General features: G+C 41.7%; 1 protein-coding gene across 11 annotated transcripts in view; it reads left to right on the top strand.

Moving 5' to 3' along the window:
• TBC1D31 (TBC1 domain family member 31) overlaps positions 1-24861 on the top strand; it is a 78999-nt gene that overhangs the window by 8180 nt on the left and 45958 nt on the right. Inside the window, exons 1-7 of one of the 11 annotated variants that reach the window (XM_043880443.1) lie at positions 6438-6885; positions 9483-9579; positions 11532-11678; positions 13761-13858; positions 15180-15253; positions 15435-15550; positions 18971-19149. In XM_043880443.1, the coding sequence (XP_043736378.1) occupies positions 18994-19149 (156 nt within the window). In that variant the 5' untranslated portion in view covers positions 6438-6885; positions 9483-9579; positions 11532-11678; ... (2 more) ...; positions 15435-15550; positions 18971-18993. Of the gene's footprint in view, positions 1-6358; positions 6886-9482; positions 9580-10455; positions 10475-11531; positions 11679-13760; positions 13859-15179; positions 15254-15434; positions 15551-18970; positions 19150-24861 lie in introns of those variants that run through there. The other 10 variants (XM_043880444.1, XM_043880445.1, XM_043880447.1 and 7 more) reach the window with 10 other exon arrangements.

Raw genomic sequence — 24861 nt, 5'->3', positions numbered from 1 at the left:
AGTTGGAGGTGTGTCCTCTTTTAGTCATGGAATTTTAGTTGCAGATGTGATGTGCAAAACGTGCATATGCTTGCCTGGCAAGGCACTGGAGCCAGAAAGGCTACATCTGTCACATTCGTTTGAAGCCAATCCAAGCAGGCTAACGTGCATTTGGAGAGCTCTGAGAGAATGTTATATCTTGTACGTGCTGTCAGCAGCAGGAGGGGAAATGTGTTGGGAAGACAGAGCACATACTAAACAAGCCACATTGGTGCTGTGAGATCACACACAGGGGTTCTCAGCCTTGACGCTATTGACGCTCTGGTGCTGTTTACAGTTGTTGGTTGGTGAGAGCCTTCCCTGTGCAAAGGATGACTGGCAGCAAATGACAAGCTCACCAGTTGTGATAACCAAGAATGTCTGTAGACATGGCCAAACATCCTCTGGGGTTCTGGGAGCAAACTCACCCCAGCTGAGAACCATTGAGTTACGTGTGGTGCTGGTCCACTCTCCCTCCTTCATTTGCAACTCGACACACCCTCAGCGCACGCACACACACACACACACACACACACGCACGCACGCACACACATAGTAGGACAACCCCCTCAACACCCCTTAAAGATGATTTATTCCTGTGTGGACTCCCTCCAAATGTGCCCTGATATTTTCTGAGGTCATCTGTGGTCAACCATTTTATTAGTAGCTTCCCACAAAACACATCTCTCTGAATTCCTGCCCGAGCGTAGTTCCCATCTACACTGAGTCCAGACATGACCACGTGGCCTACTTAAGCCAATGGGACATTGGCAGGCATGGTGATCCAAACAGAAGCTTGTTAAACACTGACACGTTTGAGCGTGTCCTATTGGAACATTCCTCTGTTGGGAGCCAGAACAAAGCTCAGGCTAGATTCCTGAAGGACCAGAGGCCACATGGAGAGAAGCACGGATAGAGAAGTCATCCTGGATGTTCCAGGTCAAGATCAACTTCAACTGAATGCAAACGTGAGTGACCTTGGCTACGTCATATGAAGCAGAAGAACTGTTCAGCTGAGCCCAGTCAACTCACAGGATTGTGAAAAACAGGAAATCAGTTTTGTTTTAAGCCAGTAAGTTTTGAGGTAGGGTATTACACAGCAGTAGTCAACTGAAAACGATGCTGGGAAAGATTGAGGGCAAGAGGAAAAGGGGGCGACAGAGGATGAGATGGCTGGATCGTATCACTGACTCAATGGACATGAGTTTGAGCAAACTCAGAGATGGTGAAGGACAGGGAAGCCTGGTGTGCTGCAGTTCATGGAGACTTGGACACGACTTAGCGACTAAACAACAACAACAATAACAAGTTGAAAATAAGAAACACTGCGGGTTGGAGCAGGCTCATGTTAGCTTACAAGAGCAAACTGTGGAATGTTCTGAATCAATTATTAAATGTTAAATTATACTAAAGTTGAAATAGATTACATTTTAAAAAAGATAATACATAATCAAAACATATCATTTCTTTTTTAAAATTAATTTTTATTGTAATATAGTTGATTGACACAGTTGTGTTAGTTACTGTTATCCAGCAATGTGAATCAGTTATACATATATATACATATATCCACTCTTTTAGATTCTTTTCCCATATGGGTCATTACAGAGTATTGATTAAGGTTCCCTGTGCTATACAGTAGGTCCTTATTAGTTATTTATTTTATCATTTCTTAATTATTATACTCCTTTTTACTATTATCTATGGTCTTGAGGTTATTTTTTTAAGATTTTTTTGATGTGGACCATTTTTAAAGTAAGTTATTGAATTTGTTACAAACTTGCTTCTACTTCTTATGTTTTGGTTTTTTGGCCATGAGGCATATGGGATGTTAGCTCCCTGACCAGGGATCAAGTCCATACCCTCTGCATTGGAAGGCGAAGACTTAACCAGTGGACTGCCAGGGAAGTCCTCCTCTTGAGATTATTTGCATCTAAGCCCGTGCAACACAACTACTAAAGCCAGGGGGCTAGAGCTTCTCTTCTGCAACAAGAGAATCACTGCAGTGAGAAACCCACATACAGCAACTAGAGAGTAGCCCCTGCTTGCCGCAACTAGAAAAAACCCAAGTGCAGCAACAAAGACTCACCACAACCAAAACATTAAATAAATAAATCTTAAAAAAAAAAAAAAGGTAGGAAATTTGCAACCACTGCCCATTCTGCCGTGGAAACGAGAGCTTCACCCTCTGGTCCCCTCCTGCCTTTAGTCAAGAGAAGGCCTTTTAGAAACCCTAGTCTATGTGAGTAGTTTCTCACTGGATGTGGGAATGATCTTGCTGCCTGTCAAGATCAACATCACACTTTCTCCTCTGCTTTGATACTGTACCATTTCAGCTGTAGGTGCCAAATCCTTTTGATTCCACATGAAATACTACCCTGGATTGCTTTCATGTATGTTTTATGAGTACCCCAGGCATGAATATTTATTTAAGCAACTCGGAGCATATCCCTTTGAGTTTTTTTTCTGTCCTGACTCATGTTTAAATGGTGGGGGGAGGTGCACAATGTCACAGTTCACCTGTAATGGCTTTGGCCTCCTAACCCCTTTGCTTACAGGGCCAAATAGTCATCTCGGAAATGGAAAACATTGCCTGGCTTTGTGTCAGTGAGCAGCATGACACACATTTCTGTTTCACTGATGAAACAGCTCTTTTCCTGTGCAATGTCAGCTTTCCTACACAATGTGTCAACGCACCGGTGTCATCCCAACTGTTGCCTGTTTGGATCCCTTCCACAGTGACTGACCTGGTCAACCCTTCATCCACATTAATATTTTCTATTCATTCAGAGACACTGTCAAGAGAATGAAAACACAAGACACAGGAGAAAATATTTGCGAAACTTAACTATGATAAAAGGCCTATATCCAGAACATATACAGAATCCTCAAAACTCAAGAAAATAAACAGCCCAATTATAAATCAGGCAAAAGATCTGAGCAGATATATGCAGAAGCAAATAATCACAGGAAGATACTGAACGTCATTTGTCATTCTAGAAACAGAAATTAAAATCACCACGAGGTACCATAATACCCTAAAATGGCTATAATTACACAGACTTCTCATAGATGCAGAGCACCTGAAAATATCCTACACTACTCAGTATCGGTGGGGATGTAAAATGACAGCTACTTTGAAAATGCTTGATGTTGTCCTAAAAAGTTAAACCTACACTTACTATGTGGCCAAGCCACTCCACATCTAGGAATTTACTCGCCAGAGATGGAAACATATTTATACAAAGACTTGCACAAGAATGTTCATAACAGCTTTCTTGGTAACAGCTTTCTTCCTCAATAGGTGAATATACCCACTAATTGTGGTATATAAATACCATCGAATTCTACTCAGTGATAACAAAATATGAACCACTGATATACCCAACAACATAGTTGACTCTCAAAATAATTCTGCTGAATGAAAGAAGCCAGACCACCCCCCTCAAAAAAAAATTACCTAGTTAACACTCCTTTGTGTAAATTTCTAGATTAACTAATCTAAGAGACAGAAAGCAAATCAGTGGTTGTCTGTGGATAGGGTGGGGTAGGAATAAAAAGAGATTGCAAAGAGTCAGGAAGAAGATTTTGGAGGTGATGGATGTATTCATTATCTTGATTATGGTGATGGTTTCACAGGAATATATTTATGTCAAAATTTATAAAATTACACACTTTAAATATGTGCAGTTTATTCAATGTCAATTACACATCAGTAAAGCTGAAAAAATATATATGTATATATGTATAGGATGCATCAGTTATTGACTAAGTAATGATTCAAGATGAAACTAGAAGGACTTCTCTGGTGCTTCAGTGGCTTAGACTGGGGGCTCAGGTCAGGGAACTAGATCCCACATGCCACAATGAAGAACCCCTGTGCTGCAACTAAGACCCAGCGGAGACAAATAAATAAATATTTTTTTAAATAAAAATTTTTAAATATTTATTTTAAAATAAATATTAAAATTTTAGACATTTATTAATAAATATTTTTATTATTTATTTTAATAACCCAAGGGATAGGCTACCCACTCCAGTATTCCTGGGCTTTCCTTGTGGCTCAGCTGGTAAAGAATCTGCCTGCAATGTGGGAGACCTGGGTTTGATCCCTGGATTGGGAAGATCCCCTGGAAAAGTGAATGGCTACCCACTCCAGCACTCTGGCCTGTAGCATCCCATGCACCATATAGTCCATGGGGTTGCAAAGAGTTGGACACACCTGAGCGTCTTTCACTTTCAAGTTGGTCTGCCAACTTGGGTTATTAAAATTGGGAGACTATAATGACTGGAAAGGTGCACATCTCTTCAATTACCAGGCTGACCTTCAGGCCAGGCCCAACTAAATCCAAAGGTGAGTGCAAAGTGGGTGTCCAGAACATCTGTAATATAGAAACCTCTGTATTCGTATCTGAAATTGACTTGAATGGTCACATGGGCCGTGACAACCCATACAAGCTGAGCTGCCGGCAGGTTACAGCAGAGTCATTAGGCAAACTATTCAGCAGATTTGTCTCTGATACTGATGAAATGTATGGTTTGCTGTGTGAGACACATGTAATTTTGAAAAAGTGATTTTTCTCCCTGCAGTGGGTTGAACAGTAGGCTCCCAAAATACATACCCACAGTCTAATCCCCAGAATGTGTGGATGATACCTGATTTGGAAATAAGGTCTTTGCAGGTGTAAGTAAATTAAGGGTCTTGAGATTATCCTGTATTATCCAGTTGGGCCCTAAGTCCAACGACAGGTGTTCTTATAAGAGAAAAGTAAAGGGAGATTTGAGATGGAGAGTAGAGGAAAAGAGAGGGTGTGGTGAAAATGAAGGCAGAGAATGAAAAGATGTGATCTCAAACCAAGGAAGCCAGCAGCCACCAGAAGCTGAAAGAGAAAAAAAGGTGGGGGGGGGGGGGGCGGCGCAGAGTCTTCCCTAGAACCCCTGGAGGGAGCAGCCAGCCAACACTTGATTCAGACTCTGGCTTACAGAATGGTGAGAGAATAAATTTCTATTGTCTTAGCCACAGCCTCAGGAAACCAACACTACCTCACAGAGCACTAAAGATAGGGACAAAGGTACTATCAGTATTGTAGGTTTGCTATGAGGATTAAATGAATTAAATGAGTTAATATTCCTCAAGCACTAGAAGAGTGATACCTGTTGAGCTTAGTTGCCCAGTCAAGTCCGACTCTTTGTGACCCCATGGACAGTAGCCCGCCAGGTTCGTCTGTCCATGAGGATTCTCCAGGCAAGAATACTGGAGTGGGTTGCCATGCCCTCCTCCAGGGGATCTTCCTAAGCCAGGGGCTGAACCCAGGGCTCCCGTCTTGCAGGCCTATTCTTTACCATCTGAGCCACCAGGGAAGCATGTTTGATACCTAGTTCCCAGGTGGCACTAGTGGTAAATAACTCCCCTGCCAATGCAGGAGACACAAGAAACTCTGGTTCAATTCCTGGGTCAGGAAGATCCCCTGGAGAAGGGAATGGCAACCCACTCCAATATTCTTGCCTGCAGAATTCGATGGACAGAGGAGCCTGCCGGGCTACCAGCACATAGGGTCACAAACAGCCTGACACAACTTAGTGACAAAACACCAACAACAAAGCGCTATGAAAGTTCTAAGTAAACAGTCTTCAGAAAGAATTTCTCTGGTGTCAACACAATCTACTGTTGATCACACTGCTTTATTGGTGCATGTCTGGTGAATTGGACCCCATAATAGTGAGCCTCCCTCTGGTCAAGGCTATGGTTTTTCCAGTAGTCACGTATGGATGTGAGAGTTGGGCTAGAAAGAGGGCTGAGTGCCGAAGAATTGATGCTTTTGAACTGTGGTGTTGGAGAAGACTCTTGAGAGTCCCTTGGACTGCAAGGAGATCCAACCAGTCCATCCTAAAGGAGATCAGTCTTGGATGTTTGTTGGAAGGACTGATGCTGAAGCTGAAACTCCAATACTTTGGCCACCTGGTGCAAAGAGCTGACTCATTTGAAAAGACCCTGATGCTGGAGGGATTGGGGGCAAGAGGAGAAGGGGACGACAGAGGATGAGATGGTTGGATGGCATCATCCACTCAATGGAGATGAGTTTGAGAGGCTCCGGGAGTTGGTGATGGACAGGGAGGCTTGGCGTGCTGCAGTCCATGGGGTGGCAAAGAGTCGGACACGACTGAGCCACTGAACTGAACTAGACTATGGAATTGAAACAACACTCATGACGACGGTGGAAAGGTCAACAAGAGCAGACTATCAAGATTCTTTTTGAACCCGAATACTCTATAAAAGGAACCCTTCAACTCTCCATGCATTTGGGCCCTTTCTTCTCTATTAGTTGTCTGTACAACTTCTTAATCCCTAAACGCAATGTGAAACACAATCCGGGGCCACCGGGGAAAATTATTTTCTTTGCTTCCCTTGGGAGTCTAAAACCCACCGAGGAGCCCAGAGATAGGAATTCCCAAGGCGATACCACGCGCCCATGTTACACCTGCAGAAAACTACGACTCCCAGAAGGCTTTGGGAGGCGGACCGCGTAAGGGGGCGGAGCCTAAGGGAGAAGGTCGTTGGCCGATTCCATCGTCCGGAGCGGGAAGGGTCGGCTGGGCGGAGTTTGGGAGGGAAGGCCCGATTAGTTGTAAATAGAAATATCGGCGTCCTGCGCGCGGTTGGTACGATCCACGCGAGGATCCCTGCTGCTTCGGCCGGCGCTTCAAGTTTCCCGGGCCGGGAGCGCGGCGCCTGCTGGGAAGGCGCCGGGACCGTTGTCCGGCCCGGCGGCGGCCGCGCGGGAGCTGCGACATGCAGAGCACAGACCTGGGCAGCAAGGAGAGCGGCAAGATATGGCACCGCAAGCCATCCCCGGCCACTCGGGACGGGTACAGGCCGCGGCGGGAGGAGGCGCGCGCTGGAGGGGGATGGAGGCTGGCGAGGGGCGGGTCCGCGGCTTCGGAGAGGCGTTTGCGGGTCTGTTGGGGAGGGTTTCGGGAGGGGGTGCGGGGAACCGCACGGGGGTTCTGGTTCTTACCCTGCTCGTGATTCCGGGGTTGGATGACCTCTGATAAACGCAGGTAGCTTGAGTTTGATGATCTTCGAGACCTCCTTTCCCAGTCCTGGGGACAGGGGTCTCAATTAGGATCAGCGTGGAGGGCCTGATTTATGCTGGGAAATTTGCGCTTCTAATGGGACCCAGGACTGCCTGCCTTAATTAGCCCAGAATCCCCGTGGTATTCCTGGCACGCGGTAGATGCTCAGTAACTTATTTGTTAATTATAACATCTGGGAAAGAACTCAGGAGGAGGAACGGATGCCGGAGAAGAATGCACTTCCTTTTCCAAATGCCATCCTTGAATCTTTTATCCATCCTTGAATCATTGTTAGAAGTCAGGCATGCAAGCATTCTAATCATCAACTATTTGATGAGCACCTACTCCTTGCCAAACTTCTAAGCTTTAGCTGGGGGACAGTTGTGGAACGGAACAAACTTCTGGTTCTCTCGGAGTTTATGCATTAATGTGTATCCAACATAGGTCAGCCTCTTAGTAAGGTCAGCGTTGCTGCTGCTTTTTTTAAAAATAGACTTTGTTTCTTTAGGACAGGTTTAGGTTCGCAGCAAAACTGAGAGAAAGGTAGAGAGATTTCCCATGCATCTCCTGCCTCTACACACGCCTAGTCACACCTTTATTAACGTCCCCCACCAGAGCAGTACACTTGTTGCAGTTGCTCAGCCTGTGTTGACACATGGTTACCAACCGAATCCCACTGTTTACATTAAGATTCAGTCTTTGTGTTCTACATTCTGTAGGTTTGGACAAATGTATAATGGCCCATCCACCATTATGGTCTCATACAAAATATTTTCACTGCTCTAAGAATCCTCCTTGCTCTGCCCATTCATCCCTTCCTTCCCAGCTCTTCCTTTCTTTCTTTCCCCTGGTCTCTGTCCTGTGTGATGCTCCTGTGTGACTTTGATGGGAGCCTTTGTCCCAAAGTGGTGCCATATTGGTGCCTTGTTAATCTTACTGCTTTTAATCCCTTAGGATGCCATTGACTTTACTGCCTCACTTGTGTTCATATTTCATGTGTTTCACGTTCTAGTAATTTTTCTGTTGATTCTTTGGTTGCTCCTCAAAAAATCAGTAGACTTTAAGTGCCAACTGCAAAAGCTCAGTGCTACACATGATACCATTAGCTTACTTGGTATCTGGTTGTTCTCAGTCCCCCAGCAATGTTGCCATCCCATCATCTCCATTGAATCAACATTTTGTCTGGAACAGGAATTCTTCCATGTAGATTTTCACTCCCAAATTTGGAGTTTATGTAAATACCACCTCTACATCTTTAAAAAAAAATTTTTGTTTGTTTGTTTCGGCTGTGCTGGGTACTAGTTATGGCACGTGGAATCAGTTCACCCTCCAGGGGTTGAACCCACGTCTCCTGCATTAGAAAGTGGATTCTCAGCCACTGGACCGCCAGGGAAGTCCCAACACCGCCTCTGCTTCTGAGATTCTCTAAATGTTCTAAAAATTATGCCTGCCCACAATAATTTTTTTTTTTTACTGTTAATATCTAGAAACACATACAAGATTCAGAAAATGATTCACGTTTGTGTGAAAATGTCCTTATCTGTTCCTTCCACTAAAACATAGTTTCTTTTTGTTCATTAACACCCATTGTTATGATGTTGAGAAGGGCAGGGGGGTGGGGAGCGCTGAATGTGGAGTCACATGGACTGCAGTTGAAGTAAATGTCCACCAACCAGCTCTGTGACCTTGGGCAAGTTAATCTTGGGCAGTAAGTGAAGATAATCGTGCTTAACAGCAAGATTGTCTTAGGGAATTAGTGTCTGATGTATCTTGGTATTCAGTAAATATTTGATGTGTTTGTTATGTTTAAGGACTGAGGAACACCATCAGGCAAATTATGAGTTGTTGAAAAACAGTTCTAAAATAAATACTTGCATGTGTGATTTATATGAAAGGTCAGAAGGACAGAATTTTGCTATTAAATGTGATTATGTCATGATGGTACGGTTATAATAAAATTATTAGTGTCTTTCTGTATTTTCCATATTTTGAACAATGACCATGTAATTTTGTAATCCACACACACATAGTAAACATCATAGAAAAAAGACTGGAAGGAAAAGTCCTTGCTTGGTCTAAGTTTAATTGCCAGGGAACATCTTGATGTTGTTACTTATTGTCTCAATACATTTATCCTCCCAACTCCACTTGGGGAATGTCAGAGAAAAACCAGAGCTGGACAGTAGTTAAAGTGGTGAAAAGAGACTTTATTCAAGACTATTATTGCAAGAGAGGAAGCAAGGTCTCAGTGTAGAACTGGAGTTGATGTGTTCTGGGCTCGGTTCGAAATACAGCCTGGGCAAGAGGGAAGTTATAGACAGAGAGCAAGGTAGGGGTCAGAGGATGGAAAATTACCAAGAGAAAACATCTGGGGTAAATCTACCTCACAGGATTCTTGCTGAAGATGGGCCAGAGTGATCAGACAGCAGTTGGGAGATGATGGAGCATGAGGAACCCCATCAGGTGTCAAGAATGATGGTATTGAAGGTAGGGGGCTCTGATTAAACTGACTGAGCAGACTTGCTAAAATCAGATTTTTCAAGGGAATGCACCGATGGGCCTAGGAGAAGGTTCGGAAGACTGACGAAAGTTTGGTCAAGCCAAGAATCTTTGTTAGGAACTAGATAGAAATAATTTTACTGTTTCATCCAGTGAGTCTCAAAAGCCTTATTTTTAAATAAAGAAAATGTTTGATGTACTTAATTTAGTGGTTTTTAAATGAAGTAATGAGGCAATTGTTTCTAATATTAAAATTCAAATTCATAAAAAGTCAATTAAGAAATTTCATAATTTGAAAATTTGGTGCAGGAGAGAGTGGGCTTCCCAAGTGGTACTACTGGTAAAGAACCTACCTGCCAATGCAGGAAACATAAGAGACACGAGTTCAATCCCTGGGTTGGGAAGATCCCCTGGAGGAGGGCACAGCAGCACACTTCAGTATTCTCGTGTGGAGAACCCCATGGTCAGAGGAGCCTGGCAGGCTATAGTCCATGGGGTCTTGCAAAGTTGGACATGACTGGAGCGACTTAACATGCATGCATGCAGGAGAGAGTGGGGTTACTCTGGTCTTCATGACCCAGATATACACACATGTATTATTTTAAGGAGTTAATTGGTTCTGCAAGTTTTATAAGTTTTCTTTTCAGCAGATATAGGTACTTGATCTTCTCAAAAAATAATACCTTTAGACAGATATAATCATATTTTTAGATTGAAGCTAAAGCTCCAATACTTTGGCCACCTGATGCAAAGAGCCGACTCCTTGGAAAAGACCCTGATACTGGGAAAGATTGAGGGCAGGAGGAGAAGGGGGCGACAGAGAATGAGATGGTTGGATGGCATCACTGACTCAACGGACATGAGTTTGAGCAAATTCCCAGAGGTAATGAAGGACAGGGAAGCCTGGTGTGCTACAGTTCATAGGGTTGCAAAGAGTCGGACATGACTGAGTGACTGAACAACAACAACTACAGATATACTTGAAAATAAAATTCATGTACATTTTGGAACACCCTGAGTCACAAAAACAAAATCTCATCAGGGTATCTTAAAATTAGGATATTGAATTGAAATTTTTCTTACATATGGTAGTTTGTGATTTATATAAAACTACTTTTCGTTAAGTACTTCATTGTTTATGTCTGTTGCTTGATGTAACAATCCAACTACTCGGTCAGAAATACATTTTCTTATCATATCGTGTTGTCTATCACTTAATCACAGCTTATAAATCTGCTCGTGTGTGTTTATTCTTTTAATAATTTCTTAAAAGTAATTTATTGGCTGCGCTGGGTCTTGGTTGCCACACGGGCTTTCCTCTAGTTGTGGCGAGCAGGGGCTGCTCTCCAGATGTGGTGGGCAGGTTTCTGTTGCAGAGCACGGGCTCTAGGACACAGCCTTCAGTGGTTGCAGTGGAAAGACTCAGCAGTTGCAGTTCCTGGGCTCTAGGGCACAGGCTCAATAGCTCTGGTGCACAAGCTTCGTCGTTCTGCAGCATGTTCTGTGGAATCGTTCGGGACCAGGGGTGGAACCAGTGTTCCCTGTATTGGCAGACAGATTCTTTACCACTGAGCCACCAGGGAAACTATTTTTTTAGTGTCTGTCTCTACTCCTATACTGAAAGCTTGATAAGGGCAGGGCCTCTGTCTATCAACTACCCTTATCTCCTGGCTTATGCTGTGTCTGATGCTTTGTGAGTTTTTAGGTGTTTGATGAATAAACCAACAGTAGCAACTCTGATAATAACATCCTGTACGGTTTTCAGAAGTCACTGTATGGTTGCTTCTAGGAAAGGAGGAGGAGCAGTGGAAGAGGGAAGAAGGGGTAGGCAAAAAACTTCAAAATTAGTGAGGTGTACTACACAATGCATAGTCTTCATAATAACAAGTAAAGCTTGACAAAGAGTTTAATGGTTCTTTGTTTTCTTTGTTTTTTGGCAGAATTATAGTAAACATCATTCACAACACTTCGGATTACCTTCCCAAAGTTTTAAGATTTTTGAACGTGGCTTTTGATAGCTCAGGTGATTGTTTAATTGCTGGGGACCATCACGGAAATATCTATGTTTTTGACTTGTGTGGAAACAGGTGAGCAAATACTTTGGATATTTACCAAGTAATTACTTTCTGGACTATTTTAGTACCTACTATTGATTATTCATTTAGAAAGATTTATTAAATATTTACTGCATTTCAGACACTTTGTAAAATTCTGCCATTAGTGCTGGTGCAATAAAGTAAGAAAGAATAGAAAGAAAAAAATGGTTGGTTTTCTTTTTAAGAAAATTAAAGTTCTCGTTTTAACAGTTTCTCTAGTAGCTTGTTTTTCCTTAAATTTCAAGCTTCATTATTGCTAGTTTATCAGTTAATGTCTAGTACCTGTTTAGAAAAAGCACAGTGGCCTTTATATAGTACATTGTTGTCAGAGTGAACTAGATCTTGGAATCTTTACAGACTTGATCATCACTCTTCCTCCTCTTCTTTTCCTTTACCAAACAATTGAGTGAGAATGCAATTAGGTGGGAATTGATCGAGGTAGTCATCGCTGGAGTGGGGGTAGGTGGAAAGGGAAAACTGTGCTGGCCCAGCCAGAGAGTCAGAAAGTGTCTGTGTGGGGTTGGGGGCAGTCATGGGAAAGACGGAGGCTTTGGTCAAGTGAGTGTACCGAGGCTAATGGGGGCCAGGTTCCTGACTATCGGAAAGCGGAGTTATGGATATGGAAAAGGAGAAAACTAGACTAAACCCTGTGGACCTGGATTGGATTTGGTTCTATCTGTATGAATCCTTGGTTTTGAATATATATAGACAGACATAAATATAAATAGAGGTGTGTGTATGAGAAAGTGAATGAATTATATGGACATAAATTTCCTAGCTTTGTTCACTCATAGGGCCTGGAAACAGTAACACCCCAGTAGTAATGAATATACCCAGTGCCCAGTTCTTTTCTAAATATCAGTCTGCTTCAAGGAATTGGGGCTCCTTGGAGAAACAGCCAGTTTTAGGATGGAGGCAGGGGAGGTACAAGATGAGCCTGCAACACTGTAGCCAGAAAGAAGGACTCGGTCAAAGAAGGATGGGGATGTGTCCGAAGTACAGAAATGTCACCTTGAAGGAGCTCTCTCTAGGCAGATTGGAGACCGTGAGTTTCAAAATAAATGATAGTGGTGGCTTGTAACCCACTGGATAGAATGGAAATCCGTGAATTCATGCTGTAGTCAACAATTTAATGAGATGGGATGTTTGCAGTCACAGAGTACCTCCCCGGAAAATACTTATTAAAGAGGAAAAAAAGCAGTAATTTTACAGTGAAGAAGCCTGGCAAATACCACCTTATCACAGGATTAAAGTTAAAATAACCAATAGTGGGGCAAATCAAAGTTTGTGTGCCACCTGATAGGGTGCAGTGGTAAGAACATAATGTCACTTCTGTCATATTCCTGCCAAAGACAGATGACCTGAGTCTAATCAGCAGAACCAGTTGGCAGAGCTAAATTAAGGGCATTGGATAGCAAGACTGGCTTGTGACCTTCACAAGGGTCAAGGACATGAAAGATGCAGAAAGCCTGAAGACTGTTGCAGACAGAGGGAGCCTAGACACATGACAAGTCAAGGCTTGGATCTGGACTGATCCCTTTGCTGTAAAGGACATTTTTAGGACAATGGACAAAACTGAGGTCTGGAGATTGGATAGTAGTAATATATGATGTAATTTTTGGATTTCGATGATTTTATTGTGATTATATAGGAAAATTTCCTTGCTCATAGGAAACGTGATTTTGGTAACCTATTCTCAAATAGTTCAGGGAAAGAAGAGCTCATAAATGATTTACCTGTCTGTGATATTCTGGGTAGCAATGTGTTAATCATTGTTTCCACTCCTTACCTAGTGGTCACAATTCTCCCACCCATTACTCTTGCCTAACTACGCAGCCAGTTCCCAATTTTAAATCAATATACCTGTGTCTTTGCTCCCACTAAACAAAATAAAATAAAAATCCCAAACTAAACAAAATAAAAATAATTGTTGATTGACTCCATTATAGAGCAATGAACTTCAGCATCAATGATGCTAGTACTTCATTTGCTTATACCTGTTGTCATTTAGTCATTCCATTCTTCTCTGAGTTTTCCCAACCTTAACCAATTTCTGTGGTTCCTTTTGTTCAGACTCTACTTTTATTCTGACTGCCTAGTCTCCTGATTCATGGGAAAATAGACACCCTCAAGCTTCCTTTCCTTCTTCCCACAACAACTCAAATATATCTGTAAGTCCAACCATTTGCAAAACTAGTTTGTAAAACTAGATGATCCTTATTTCTAACACTGCTAATCTCTAGCTTCTCTGGCTGCCCATGGGACTTTGCACCCTGAATGTTCCTCTTTTATTCTGTCCACTGTTCCTGTTCTCTCTGTAAATATTCACATCCGAGTATAGGTACATGTGGCATAGCTGTGACATGAGATCAGGCCTGTCTAATCCTAAAGGCCACTACAGTGGGCTCACTCACAGTCTTCCTGATCGCTTAATCCGGTGGTCTCTTTTCAGTTCTCATCTTACTAAATACTCTTGTCTTCCATCCTTTATGAAATTTTTCTTTTGTTTCAAGGTACAACTCTTTCCTGACTTTTCCACCTCTGAGATTGGTTTTCCCCTTGCTTTGCTGACTTTTTCCACTGTCTTTGCCCTTATTGTCCTGCTACTGGGGCATTTGTCCCCAGCATGCTTCTTTCCATATTCTCGATTTTCTTTTTAATCAGCTCTCGTTACCACCAAGCCTCAGGCTTCAGCTGCCATGGAACATTGTTAACTCAGACCTGCTTCTCCCGCCCACGGGGGAGCTTCTAGATAGCACTGTCTAATTTGGTAGCCACTAACCGCCCTCAGCCCTTGAGAGGTGGCTTGGCCAAGTTGAGATGCATTGATGATATAAAATACACTGGGTTTTGAACACTCACTGTGAGAAAAAAGAATGTACAATATCTCTGATAATTTTCTATTAAATGTTGAAATGATAATATTTTAGATACACAGTAAATTAAGTTTAATATGTTAAGATTAATTTTATATATTTTTAACTTTTAATGTGGCTTCTAGAAAGTTTTTAGTAACACACATGGCCTGTATTCCATTTCTTTTGGACAGCACAGCTGTAAATGCTTTTCAAAGGCCTTAATCAGTTCAGTTCAGTCCAGTCGCTCAGTCGTTCCAGCTCTTTGCAACCCGAGGGACTGCAGCATGCTAGGTCTCCCTGTCCTTAATGCTACCTGTTTAAAAACTAGAATTACTATTTCCTACCGCCACACTTCTTCCTCTTATGCCTAAGCCTGAAAACTTCATTTTTTTGGTTAATGAAACTCTAGCTAGGTGCCAAGTACTCTGCTAAGCACTTAAACATACATTATTTCACTTAATCGTCATGTATTCATTTAACCTTCACGACAGCCTTATGAGACATCTTTTTATCTCCACTTTACATGTGAGGGATTCCTGATTCCTCCCTCTTCACCCCGTTTGATGCATCACCGGACCTTTCTCCCCTTGACTTCTGACACCTCTTCTATTCTTCCTTTCCATTTTATACCCAGAATCCTCTTCCTAAAAGTCATGCCTGGCCGTGATTCTGGTCTGCTCAAAAGTTCTCGACGGCTTCCCATCCATTGTAAGTAAGATCCAAACTCCTTTCCGTGGCAGGTAGCACTCTTTGTCATCTGCTTTTCTTCCTCCAAAATGGGAGTTCATTTTCCTGGGTTTCATTTTCTTCTTCTCTAAGGACTCCGCTGATGTGGAGTTTTACGGTTATTGGAAGAAATTCTGATACTAACACAGTAATCTCTTACTAGGTTTAATCTCGTTCAGCGAACAACACAAGCTTGCACAGCTCTGGCCTTTAATCTTCATCGGAAGTCTGAATTCCTTGTGGCGTTAGCTGATTATTCTATTAAATGTTTCGATACAGGTAAGAAGGTCTGTTTATTTTTTGAAGCAGAGTGAATGTAGATGGAAATCCTGCAGGGAGTTGGCCAGTCTGTACAGTCTGAGGGGAGGGAGCAGACCCCACAGGACAGCCCTCACTTCAGACACTGGCCACAAGTTCAGGGGTCCCAGGGCCATCCTCACATCAGATCAATAGGCTGCACATTCAGGGTTCCCCACAGCTACCCCCAGGTTTGAGAATTCAGTAGAATGACTCACAGAATTCACTATGCTTATGATTATAGTTTTTTAGAAATAATGTATAGCAAAAGGATACAAATTAAAACCAGCCAAAGGAAGAGCCGCCTAGGGTGGATCCTGGGAGGCTCCCAAAAGGGATGCTTCCGTCATCCCCAGGGACACGTTACCCGCCCAGCACCCGCATGTGGCCATCTGCGCCGAGCATTGCCGCACCGGGAAATTGACCCAGGCTCTTGAGTTTTTATTGGGGCTCCATTGCATCGGTGCTGGGTTGCCAGCTTGGTTGAACTCCATTTCCAGCCTCCTCCTCTCTGGAGGTTGGGCTGATAGTATGAGACCCAAAGCCTGAGCCTTCTAATCACTCACATGGTTGGCCGTTATGGTGTGGTCAGTCCCCACTCTGAGGTTCTGTCAATAGCACAAACCATCTGTTTTGTCTAGGGACCTACCACAGATAACAGAGACACTCCCACCACTGGGGAAATTCCAAGGGTTTAGAGCTTGCTGGACAAAGGCCATGCATACCTCTCTTTGAAGGCCAAATTCCTTACTGCACATGTACAAGAATAAATATTTTTTAAATTTTACGTGTGTATTGATATTTTTTGCCACATTACACTTTTTAATAGAGAACTAAAGAGTTCTATAAATTGAACTTATTATTAAGAAAAATCTCAACTGCGTTGTTTTTTCTTGTTATTAATGTATCAGATACAACATTTAGAAAGATTGTAAACTATAAGAATAGTAATAATAGTGTTGGCTAACACTTAAATAGTGTTTACTCCTTGCCAGGTACTGTTCTGTGAATATTATTAATTTTAATGATCATAGTAACCCACAGAGATGGTTACTGTTGTTATGCCCAGTTTTCAGATGAGGAAACTGAGGCACAGAAATAAATTAACCAGGTTTCCACAGCTTGGTAAGCAGCGGAGCCAGGATTTCTAATCTGGGAGTCTTGCTGCAGGCCCCTGCTCCCAGTCCCACCACCCTCTCACAGCACCTGCAGGAAGAAAAGGCAGTCATGCCTGGAGACAGTCAGTGCGTTTACATCAGGGCCTTCTCTGCATATGCCTTTTTTATATTTTAACAAATCTATGATCATCCTATCTATATCATTTGGTAGACTCACTTCCTTCCCTTGTGAAAAATTTATGTATTTAAGATCAATACTTAATAATTCTGCTCTAGAAATGTTTGCAATACCACAATTACTATTATTGTGTGGCCTCACCCTGCAGGCTTGTGGGATCTTACTTCCCCAATCAGGAAATTGAACCCTTGCCCCCTGCAGTGGAAGCATGGAGTCTTAACCGCTGGGCCACCAGGAAAGTCCTTATACCATGATTATTCATGTTTAACCTCTTACCTTTTGGTGGATTTGAAACTGTTTTCAGTCTTTGGTATTACAGACACTGCTGACGCAGAAGTTCTGATACACTCAGTCTTCAAACTGATCTGTGACTGCTTTCCTTGGATTCCAGCAGTCTCTTCTCCCCTCATCTTAGTTGTATCTTTTATACCCTCTCCTGTCTTATGGAAACCCCTCTTAACAAAGCCGTTTCCTTAGGTGTTGTCCCCACCTCCCCAACTACCTCCCTTTCTTCACTGCCAAATCCCGCTTCTTCACCGCGTCCGTGCATGGATTCTGACTCCTGCCTCTTCCTTCACAGCCCCCACTCCAGGCTTCTGAGACTTCTATCTCCAAGGTCTTTAGTAACCTCTGATCTTATAAATCCTCTTTATACTTTTCATTTTGTTTCTTCATAGCTTTTAACATTTTAGCTTACTTCAGAAGTCTTAGTTTCCTACTGTTAACCTCTCTTGGGTCTACTTTTCTGACTTCTTTTCTGGGTTCTTTTGTGATTCCTAGACTTTTGGATGGGGCTTCCCTGGTGGCTCAGATGGTAAGAAGTCTGCCTGGAAGGCAGAAGACCCACGTTCAATCCCTGGGTTGAGAAGTTCCCCTGGAGAAGGAAATGGCAACCCACTCCAGTTGGGTATTTCACCCAATTAAAAAGAAAAAGTAGAGGAGCCCACATAGGTTGTCATCTTTTAATTTTGCTCATTGACGTTGGAAAAAACCACATCACTTCATGAAATGGAGTTTTTTAACAGACTTAGAAGGATATAATAAATTTAAAGGTAGTATTTTACATTTAGTTTTGGGGAAAACTCATCTTGTTATCCTTATTTTTCTCTTCTCACTGAAGGCCAATGAAAAATTGCCCATTAAGTGATGCCAGACTTCAGACTGGTGTTTGGAAGCAGATCCTCCCTTCCCAAGAGTTTATCTGTTCCTCTGCCTTCAGTTTGACCTACTTTGTATCTTAATGTTTTCCCAGATTTACATCTGGCTTTCTGGCTCTTCTCCCCAGGTGCATCTTTCTGGAGGGACAAACCAAATCTGACCATAAAACTGTAACATGCCTGTCATAGGAAACTTGGAAACACAGAAAAATGTAAAGAGAAAATAAAAATCACTGCAGTTTTACTACCCACTGATAATTATCATGGGGATTTTTTGATGTTTTCAGACTTTTTTTCTCTGCCTGTGTGTCACACATGCAGACACACACACACACACACAGAATCAGTTTTTAAAAATCAAATCTGTTACCTCTTCTCACACTGCTAAGTCTGATCAACCTCGTGTATTTATGTCACATAGTAGAATCACTGCCTGTTTATGTAACTAAACTGGAGCCACTGAATCACTGAGTCCTTTGATTTTTTCCCTTTGTAGCTCTTCAGTTTGTCCCTTTCCCCACTGCCACGTGCTTAGTAGAGACCCTCCTCATCTGCTGCCTGGATTAGTACAGAACAGCTTAACTAGTCATTTTGTAATCTCTTCCTCCTCTCTAGTATATTCACCATGTCTTCAAAGTGCTCTTTCTGAAACAGCCCAGATACGGTATTCTTACATATAAAACCATTTCAAGAGAAAGCCCAGACTTCTGTCATGTCACGTTCAAGACTGTTCTTAAACCCCTTTCAGCCTCATCTCCTCCTGCCTCCCTGATAATCCACGTAACTACCGTGTCCCCCAGCGCACTTCATCAGCCAGTCACAGGCTTCCATTGTTTTTAGACGTTAATGGAGATGAAGGGACCTCATGTGATCCCCGGCCATCAGTTGGATCTGTTCTTGGATGAAGTGCCGGGTTTGACCTGTATGTCTGTTTGCCTTTTTCCCTCAGTCACCAAGGAGCTGGTTAGCTGGATGAGAGGGCATGAATCATCCGTGTTTTCCATCTCTGTGCACGGATCAGGGAGATACGCCATTACCACCTCCTCTGATACAGCACAGCTCTGGGACTTGGATACCTTCCAGAGAAAAAGAAAGCTGAATATTCTCCAGTCTGTGGGAATACAGAAGGTCAGTGGACGGAGCGCGTCTTGGTCTGTGGTGCTGCTTAGGCTAGTTTCTGGATCAGCAGGGTACAGATGTTATAAGTAATGTTTTACTTTGTCTCGGTTATGTCAGCAACAAGCAAAACTTTTATTATTTATAGTCTGTAACTTCAACTTTAATTACATGATAGTTTTTACTTAGCTGGTTGATTTTATTTCTTAACCCAATTATGAAAAAGTCTAAATGTATAGATTTGTAAGAATTTCACAGTGAACACATGGACATCCACCACCTAGATCCTGCTGTACCATAGGGTACTTTGTTGCTGTTTAGTTGCTAAATTGTGTCCCACTCTTTGTGACTGTATGGATTGTAGCCTGTCAGGCTCCTCTGTCCATGGGATTCTCCTGGCAAGAATACTGGAGTGGGTTGCCATTTCCTTCTTCAGGGGATCTTCCTGTGTCTGGGATCTAACCTGTGTCTCCTGAATTGGAGGGCGAATCTTTACTGCTAAGCCACCTGGGAAGCCTGTACCATCCTTACATATTAGTAAACTATATTATGGGTCTGTCTGTCCCTTAGTTTATTAACTCACTTTTTTTTTTAAAGTAAATTGCAGGCATTAGTATACTTGTCCATCAGTGCTTCAGTCTGCATTTAATTAACTGCATTTAATCGGGTTTAGTATTTGTTGATGTAAACTTTGTTTTTAATGCATGTCTTAAGCATTCATTTGTTAAATTTTGATAAATGCATATACATTTGTAATGTGCAAACCTATAGTTACCACCATCCCAGAAAGTTCCATCATATCCCTTCCCAGATAAGCACTCCCCTGCTGTTTTTCTACTGTTGGTTAGTTTTATCTGTTCTAAAACTTCACAGAAGTAGAGCTTTTCAGTAATGGTGTGTGTAAAGCCTTTTTTCATTCAACATCATGCTTTTGAGACTCATCCTTGCTGTTTGAAGTATCAGTAGTTTGTACCTTTGTATTGCTCATCAGTATTCCGTTGTACACATGTATCACTTTTTAAAAAGCCATTTCTTTTGTTTTTAAGGTTTGTTTTTGTTTGCTATTTGATTAGCTAAATGCTGTTTTCAGGATTGCATCTCCCATTTAATTATTTTGCTTCAGGTTATATTATATATGCAGTATTGCTTTTAATTTCTTGGTTATTAGCGTGAACAACTGGCAGTTCATCTCAACCAAAATCTTATTTTGTAGTCTCCACAAAAATCCCAGGGTTTTTAATCATTTAAAAAAGATGTAAGTTATAGCCAGCTTAGTCATCAGGTATTTAGGCCAAATGCCTTAGTAGGTTTTTTCTTCAATTGCTTTAATACTTAAATTGTTTTAAAGGTTAAGAAAGAGAATGCTAAGAGTTGAACCCACAGTGGAAACAGTCATGAAACAATGACACAAAAACCATCTGTTATTTTTACTATGAAACTAGAATAGTATACACTGAATAGCTGCCGATATTAACCTTGACTTGGTCGTTCAGACATTTTAGTTTAAAAAATACGATTCCAAATCTTAGTGATAAAATAAAATTAAATGTAGTAAATGTAAATACAATATGCAATATATATGTAAGTATGTTGTTCTAAAATAATGGAATATCATAGTCTATAAGTTACCAGCAAGCTTTTCCTCAAAAGACTAGATAGTAAACTTCTTTGACTTTGCTGGCAAAGAGCAAAATTGAGGATATGTGTGTACTTACATAACCACCTGAAATGACATAATTTTAAAACATAAAACTCATTCTCCTGGCCATACAAGAAGTGGAGTTGAGTCAGATGGTTGTCACTCCTGGCTTATTCTGTTGAAAACAGGAAGTAATTGTAAACTAAAAGCAAAACTTTAGTTCTTATCAAGTTTTTGTTAAACTTATATTTTACTGTGGTTTTTTATTTTTAAATTTTTATTGGGGTATATTTGATTTACAATGTTGTGTCACTTTCAGATGTACAGTAGAGCCAATTAGTTACACATACCCACATGTCCACTCTTCAGATTCTTTTTTTTAAAAAACATTTGTTTGTTTGTTTGTCTGCCTCAGGTCTTCGCTGAGGCACACGGGATCCTCGTTGTGGCACATGGACCCGAGCTTGTGGCACGTGGGCTCAGAGGTTGTGCACAGGCTCCGTAATTGTGCGTGGGCTTAGTTTCCCCGAGGCACGTGGGGTTTTAGTTCCTTGACTGGGGATCGAACCTTCGTCCCCTGTGTTGCAAGGCAGATTCTTAACCGCTGGAACACCACAGAAATGCCTTTTCAGATTATTTTCCCATATAAGCCATTACAGAGTATTGAGTAGAGTTCCCTGTGCTATACAGTAGATTCTTTTTAGATATCAGTTTTACCGACAGTAGTGTGTATATGTCAGTCTCTCAGTCTATCCCTCCCCCCTTTTATCCCCTGGTCACCATAACTGTAAAGAAAGCTGAGCACCGGAGAATTGATGCTTTTTGAACTGTGGTGTTGGAGAAGACTCTTGAGAGTCCCTTGGGCTGCAAGGAGATCCAACCAGTCCATCCTAAAGGAGATCAGTCCTGGGTGTTCATTGGAAGGACTGATGCTGAAGCTGAAACTCCAATACTTTGGCCACCTGATGTGAAGAACTGACTCACTGGAAAAGACCCTGATGCTGGGAAAGATTGAAGGCGGGAGGAGAAGGGGACAACAGAGGATGAGATGGTTGGATGGCATCACCGACTCAATGGACATGAGTTTGAGTAAACTCTGGGAGTTGGTGATGGACAGGGAAGCCTGATATTCTGCAGTCCATGGGGTCGCAAAGAGTCAGACACAGCTAAGCGACTGAACCAAACTGAACTGAACCATAGTTTGTTTTCTACATCTGTGACTCTACTTCTGTTTTATAACTAAGTTCATTTGTACCATTTTTTTTTAGATTCCACATTTAAGTGATGATATTTGTCTTTCTGTGTCTGACTTCACTCAGTAAGACAATCTTTAGGTCTGTCCATTTGCTGCAGATGGCATTATTTTGTTCTTTTTTACAGCTGAGTCTGCTTTTATATTTTAAATACAAATTTTGTGATTTTTTTTTCCGTTGATGACACATGGTAACACATGATGATATGGGTTTCATTTATGATGGCTCTTTTAATCTAAAATGGTCTCCCACCTTTTCTCTTTTATTCCCATAACATTAATTTTTTTTTTTTTAAGAAGCCAGGCCAGTTAGTTGTGTTGGAAAATGCCACACATTGTGGATTTGTGTTACTATCTCCTCATTGCATCATTTAACTTGTTTTCTCAGCTGATACCTTGTACGTTCAGTTCAGTCACTCAACTGTGTCCGACCCTTTGCGACCCCATGGACTGCAGGACACCAGGCTTCCCTGTCCATCACCAGCTCCTTCTGGAGCCTGCTCACACTCATGTCCATCAAGTTGGTGATGCCATCCAACCATCTCGTCCTCTGTTGTCCCCTTCTCCTCCCGCCTTCAATCTTTCCCAGCATCAGGATCTTTTCCAGTGAGTCAGTTCTTCACATCAGGTGGCCAAAGTATTGGAGTTTCAGCTTCAGCATCAGTCCTTCCAATGAATATTCAGGACTGATTTCCTTTAGGATGGACTGGTTTGATCTCCTTGCAGTCCAAGGGATTCTTGAGAGTCTTCTCCAACACCGTGATTCAAAAGCATCAATTCTTTGGTGCTTAGATTTCTTAATAGTCCAGCTCTCACATCCATAGATGACTACTGGAAAAACCGTAGCTTTGACTAATGAACCTTTGTTGCAAAGTAGCAGCTGATGCTACTGATCTTGTAAAGTGAATTTAAGTCTAAAGTCTTGAGTAGATTCACATTAAACATTTTTGACAAGCTGTTCACCTTGTGTATAAGATGGAAGTAGTAACAGTGCTTACCTCAGGGTTGGTTTCAGGATTGAATAGAATAATCTGTGCAAAGCGCTTAGCAGGAAGCTTGTGCACAGTAAGTGCTTAGTACAAGTTAGCGCAGCTGCTGCAGTTTCTGTATTGCTGTTGTTTCTGTTATCTATTATCCAGCTTTATAGAATTACCTCAGTGCAACTAGGCATCTTATAAAAAGCTGTAAGATAACTGTATTCTTTTTCTTTTGAACTATATTAAATAGATGCGTAATCCCTTATTAGCAACTCAAAAACCCAGATGTTTTTTAATAACTCATTTGGTGGCAGAATCTGATTGGAATTCATCTGGCAGCAGAATCTGAACTAAGCTGACATGAGGCTGAAATATTAATATATTTGAGTATGGGGTGTCGCTCCAAGTCACTGAGAGTTCCACATAATATTATAGAATATGCATTGTACTGGGCTTCCCTGGTGGCTCAGATGGTAAAGAATCTGCTCGCAATGCGGGAGACCCAGGTTTGATCCCTTTCTCAGATCATAAGTAGTTCTGAATTCTGGAACACTATCTTCCCTAAAGGTTTCAGATTAGAAACTATCAGTGGATAGTTGATTTTGGCTTCAAAATGTTTTTAAAGAATTTACCGCTCCATCCGCTTTCCATTGATTTTTGTACCTAGCAGTAGTGGTAAATGGTAGTAATAGATAGCAATACCACAGGTGGCTCACTGGTGAAGAATCCACCTGCAGTGCCGGAGACGCAAGGAGCCTTGGATTCAGTCCCTGGGTCGGGAAGATCCCCTGGAGGAGGAAATGGCAATCCACTCCAGTATTCTTGCCTGGAGAATCCCTTGGACAGAGGAGCCTGGCAGGCTACGGTCCATAGGGTCGCAAAGAGTCCAACACAACTTAACAACTAAACAGCAGCAGTAATAGATACCAATCGTTGAGTCCTTACTATGTACTTAACACTTGGTTTTCTTATTTTTAAGCTTAAATAATCCTGAAAGGTAGATATAATTATCCACATTTTACAGTTGGGGAAACTGCACTTCAGAAATATTAAGTAACTTGCCCAGTGTCACGTAGCTTGTGAAAGAGGTGCAGTTCTGAGCTGAAGCTTGGTTTACTCTGAAGTGGCTCCATTATGCTCTCGGGTAAACCAATTACATTTCTTCGAATTAGGAAATTTTCATTCTTTTGTTGATGCTAGGAGGTAGGACATTTAGCTCTTTTAGCTAGAGATTTTGGAATAAATCCTGAGATTTCTGATTACTGTGGGTCAGTATGTATCAGACAAGGCTTTCTGATGATGGCATCAGAGAACACTCAATCGTGTGTCACTAAGCTTAGTCTCTGTATGCGAATGGGCACGCACTAAATTTTTGCCGAAGTGTACATTTCACTGTTAACTTTCTCTAACTACTATCTTGAACTCTTTCAACTTTGAAAAGAATTCACTTACCTCTCAAAAGTGAATTGAGAAGCCTAGGATTTTCATATTTTGTAAGGAAAAGGTGCAGCCAACCTTCAAAAAGTATATTTTGTTAGTACTCGTGAAGCTTTTTCTAAGCATTTTGTGTTTGTCGGGAGATGACACTATCTAAATAATGACGTGATTCATTAGGAACAATTTTATAATCATTAAAATCTGGCAATTAAAATTACAAATCTAGTAATGAATAATCATGTAGGCAATAATCTATCACAGCTATTCCTCAAAATAGCAGCTGATGCTCATTAACTTTTAAGCTTTTGCTTCTCCCAGTAGGAATAAACTTTATTACTTTTCTAGAAAAATACTGCTAATTATAATAAAAATTTCAAGACACTTTTTTTGACATCAGATTGGAAACTGTTTTAATGCAT

The sequence above is a fragment of the Cervus elaphus genome, chromosome 21 (assembly GCF_910594005.1).
Source record: "Cervus elaphus chromosome 21, mCerEla1.1, whole genome shotgun sequence".
Taxonomy (NCBI): Eukaryota; Metazoa; Chordata; class Mammalia; order Artiodactyla; family Cervidae; genus Cervus; species Cervus elaphus.
This window is presented reverse-complemented; position numbering and strand designations above follow the sequence as displayed.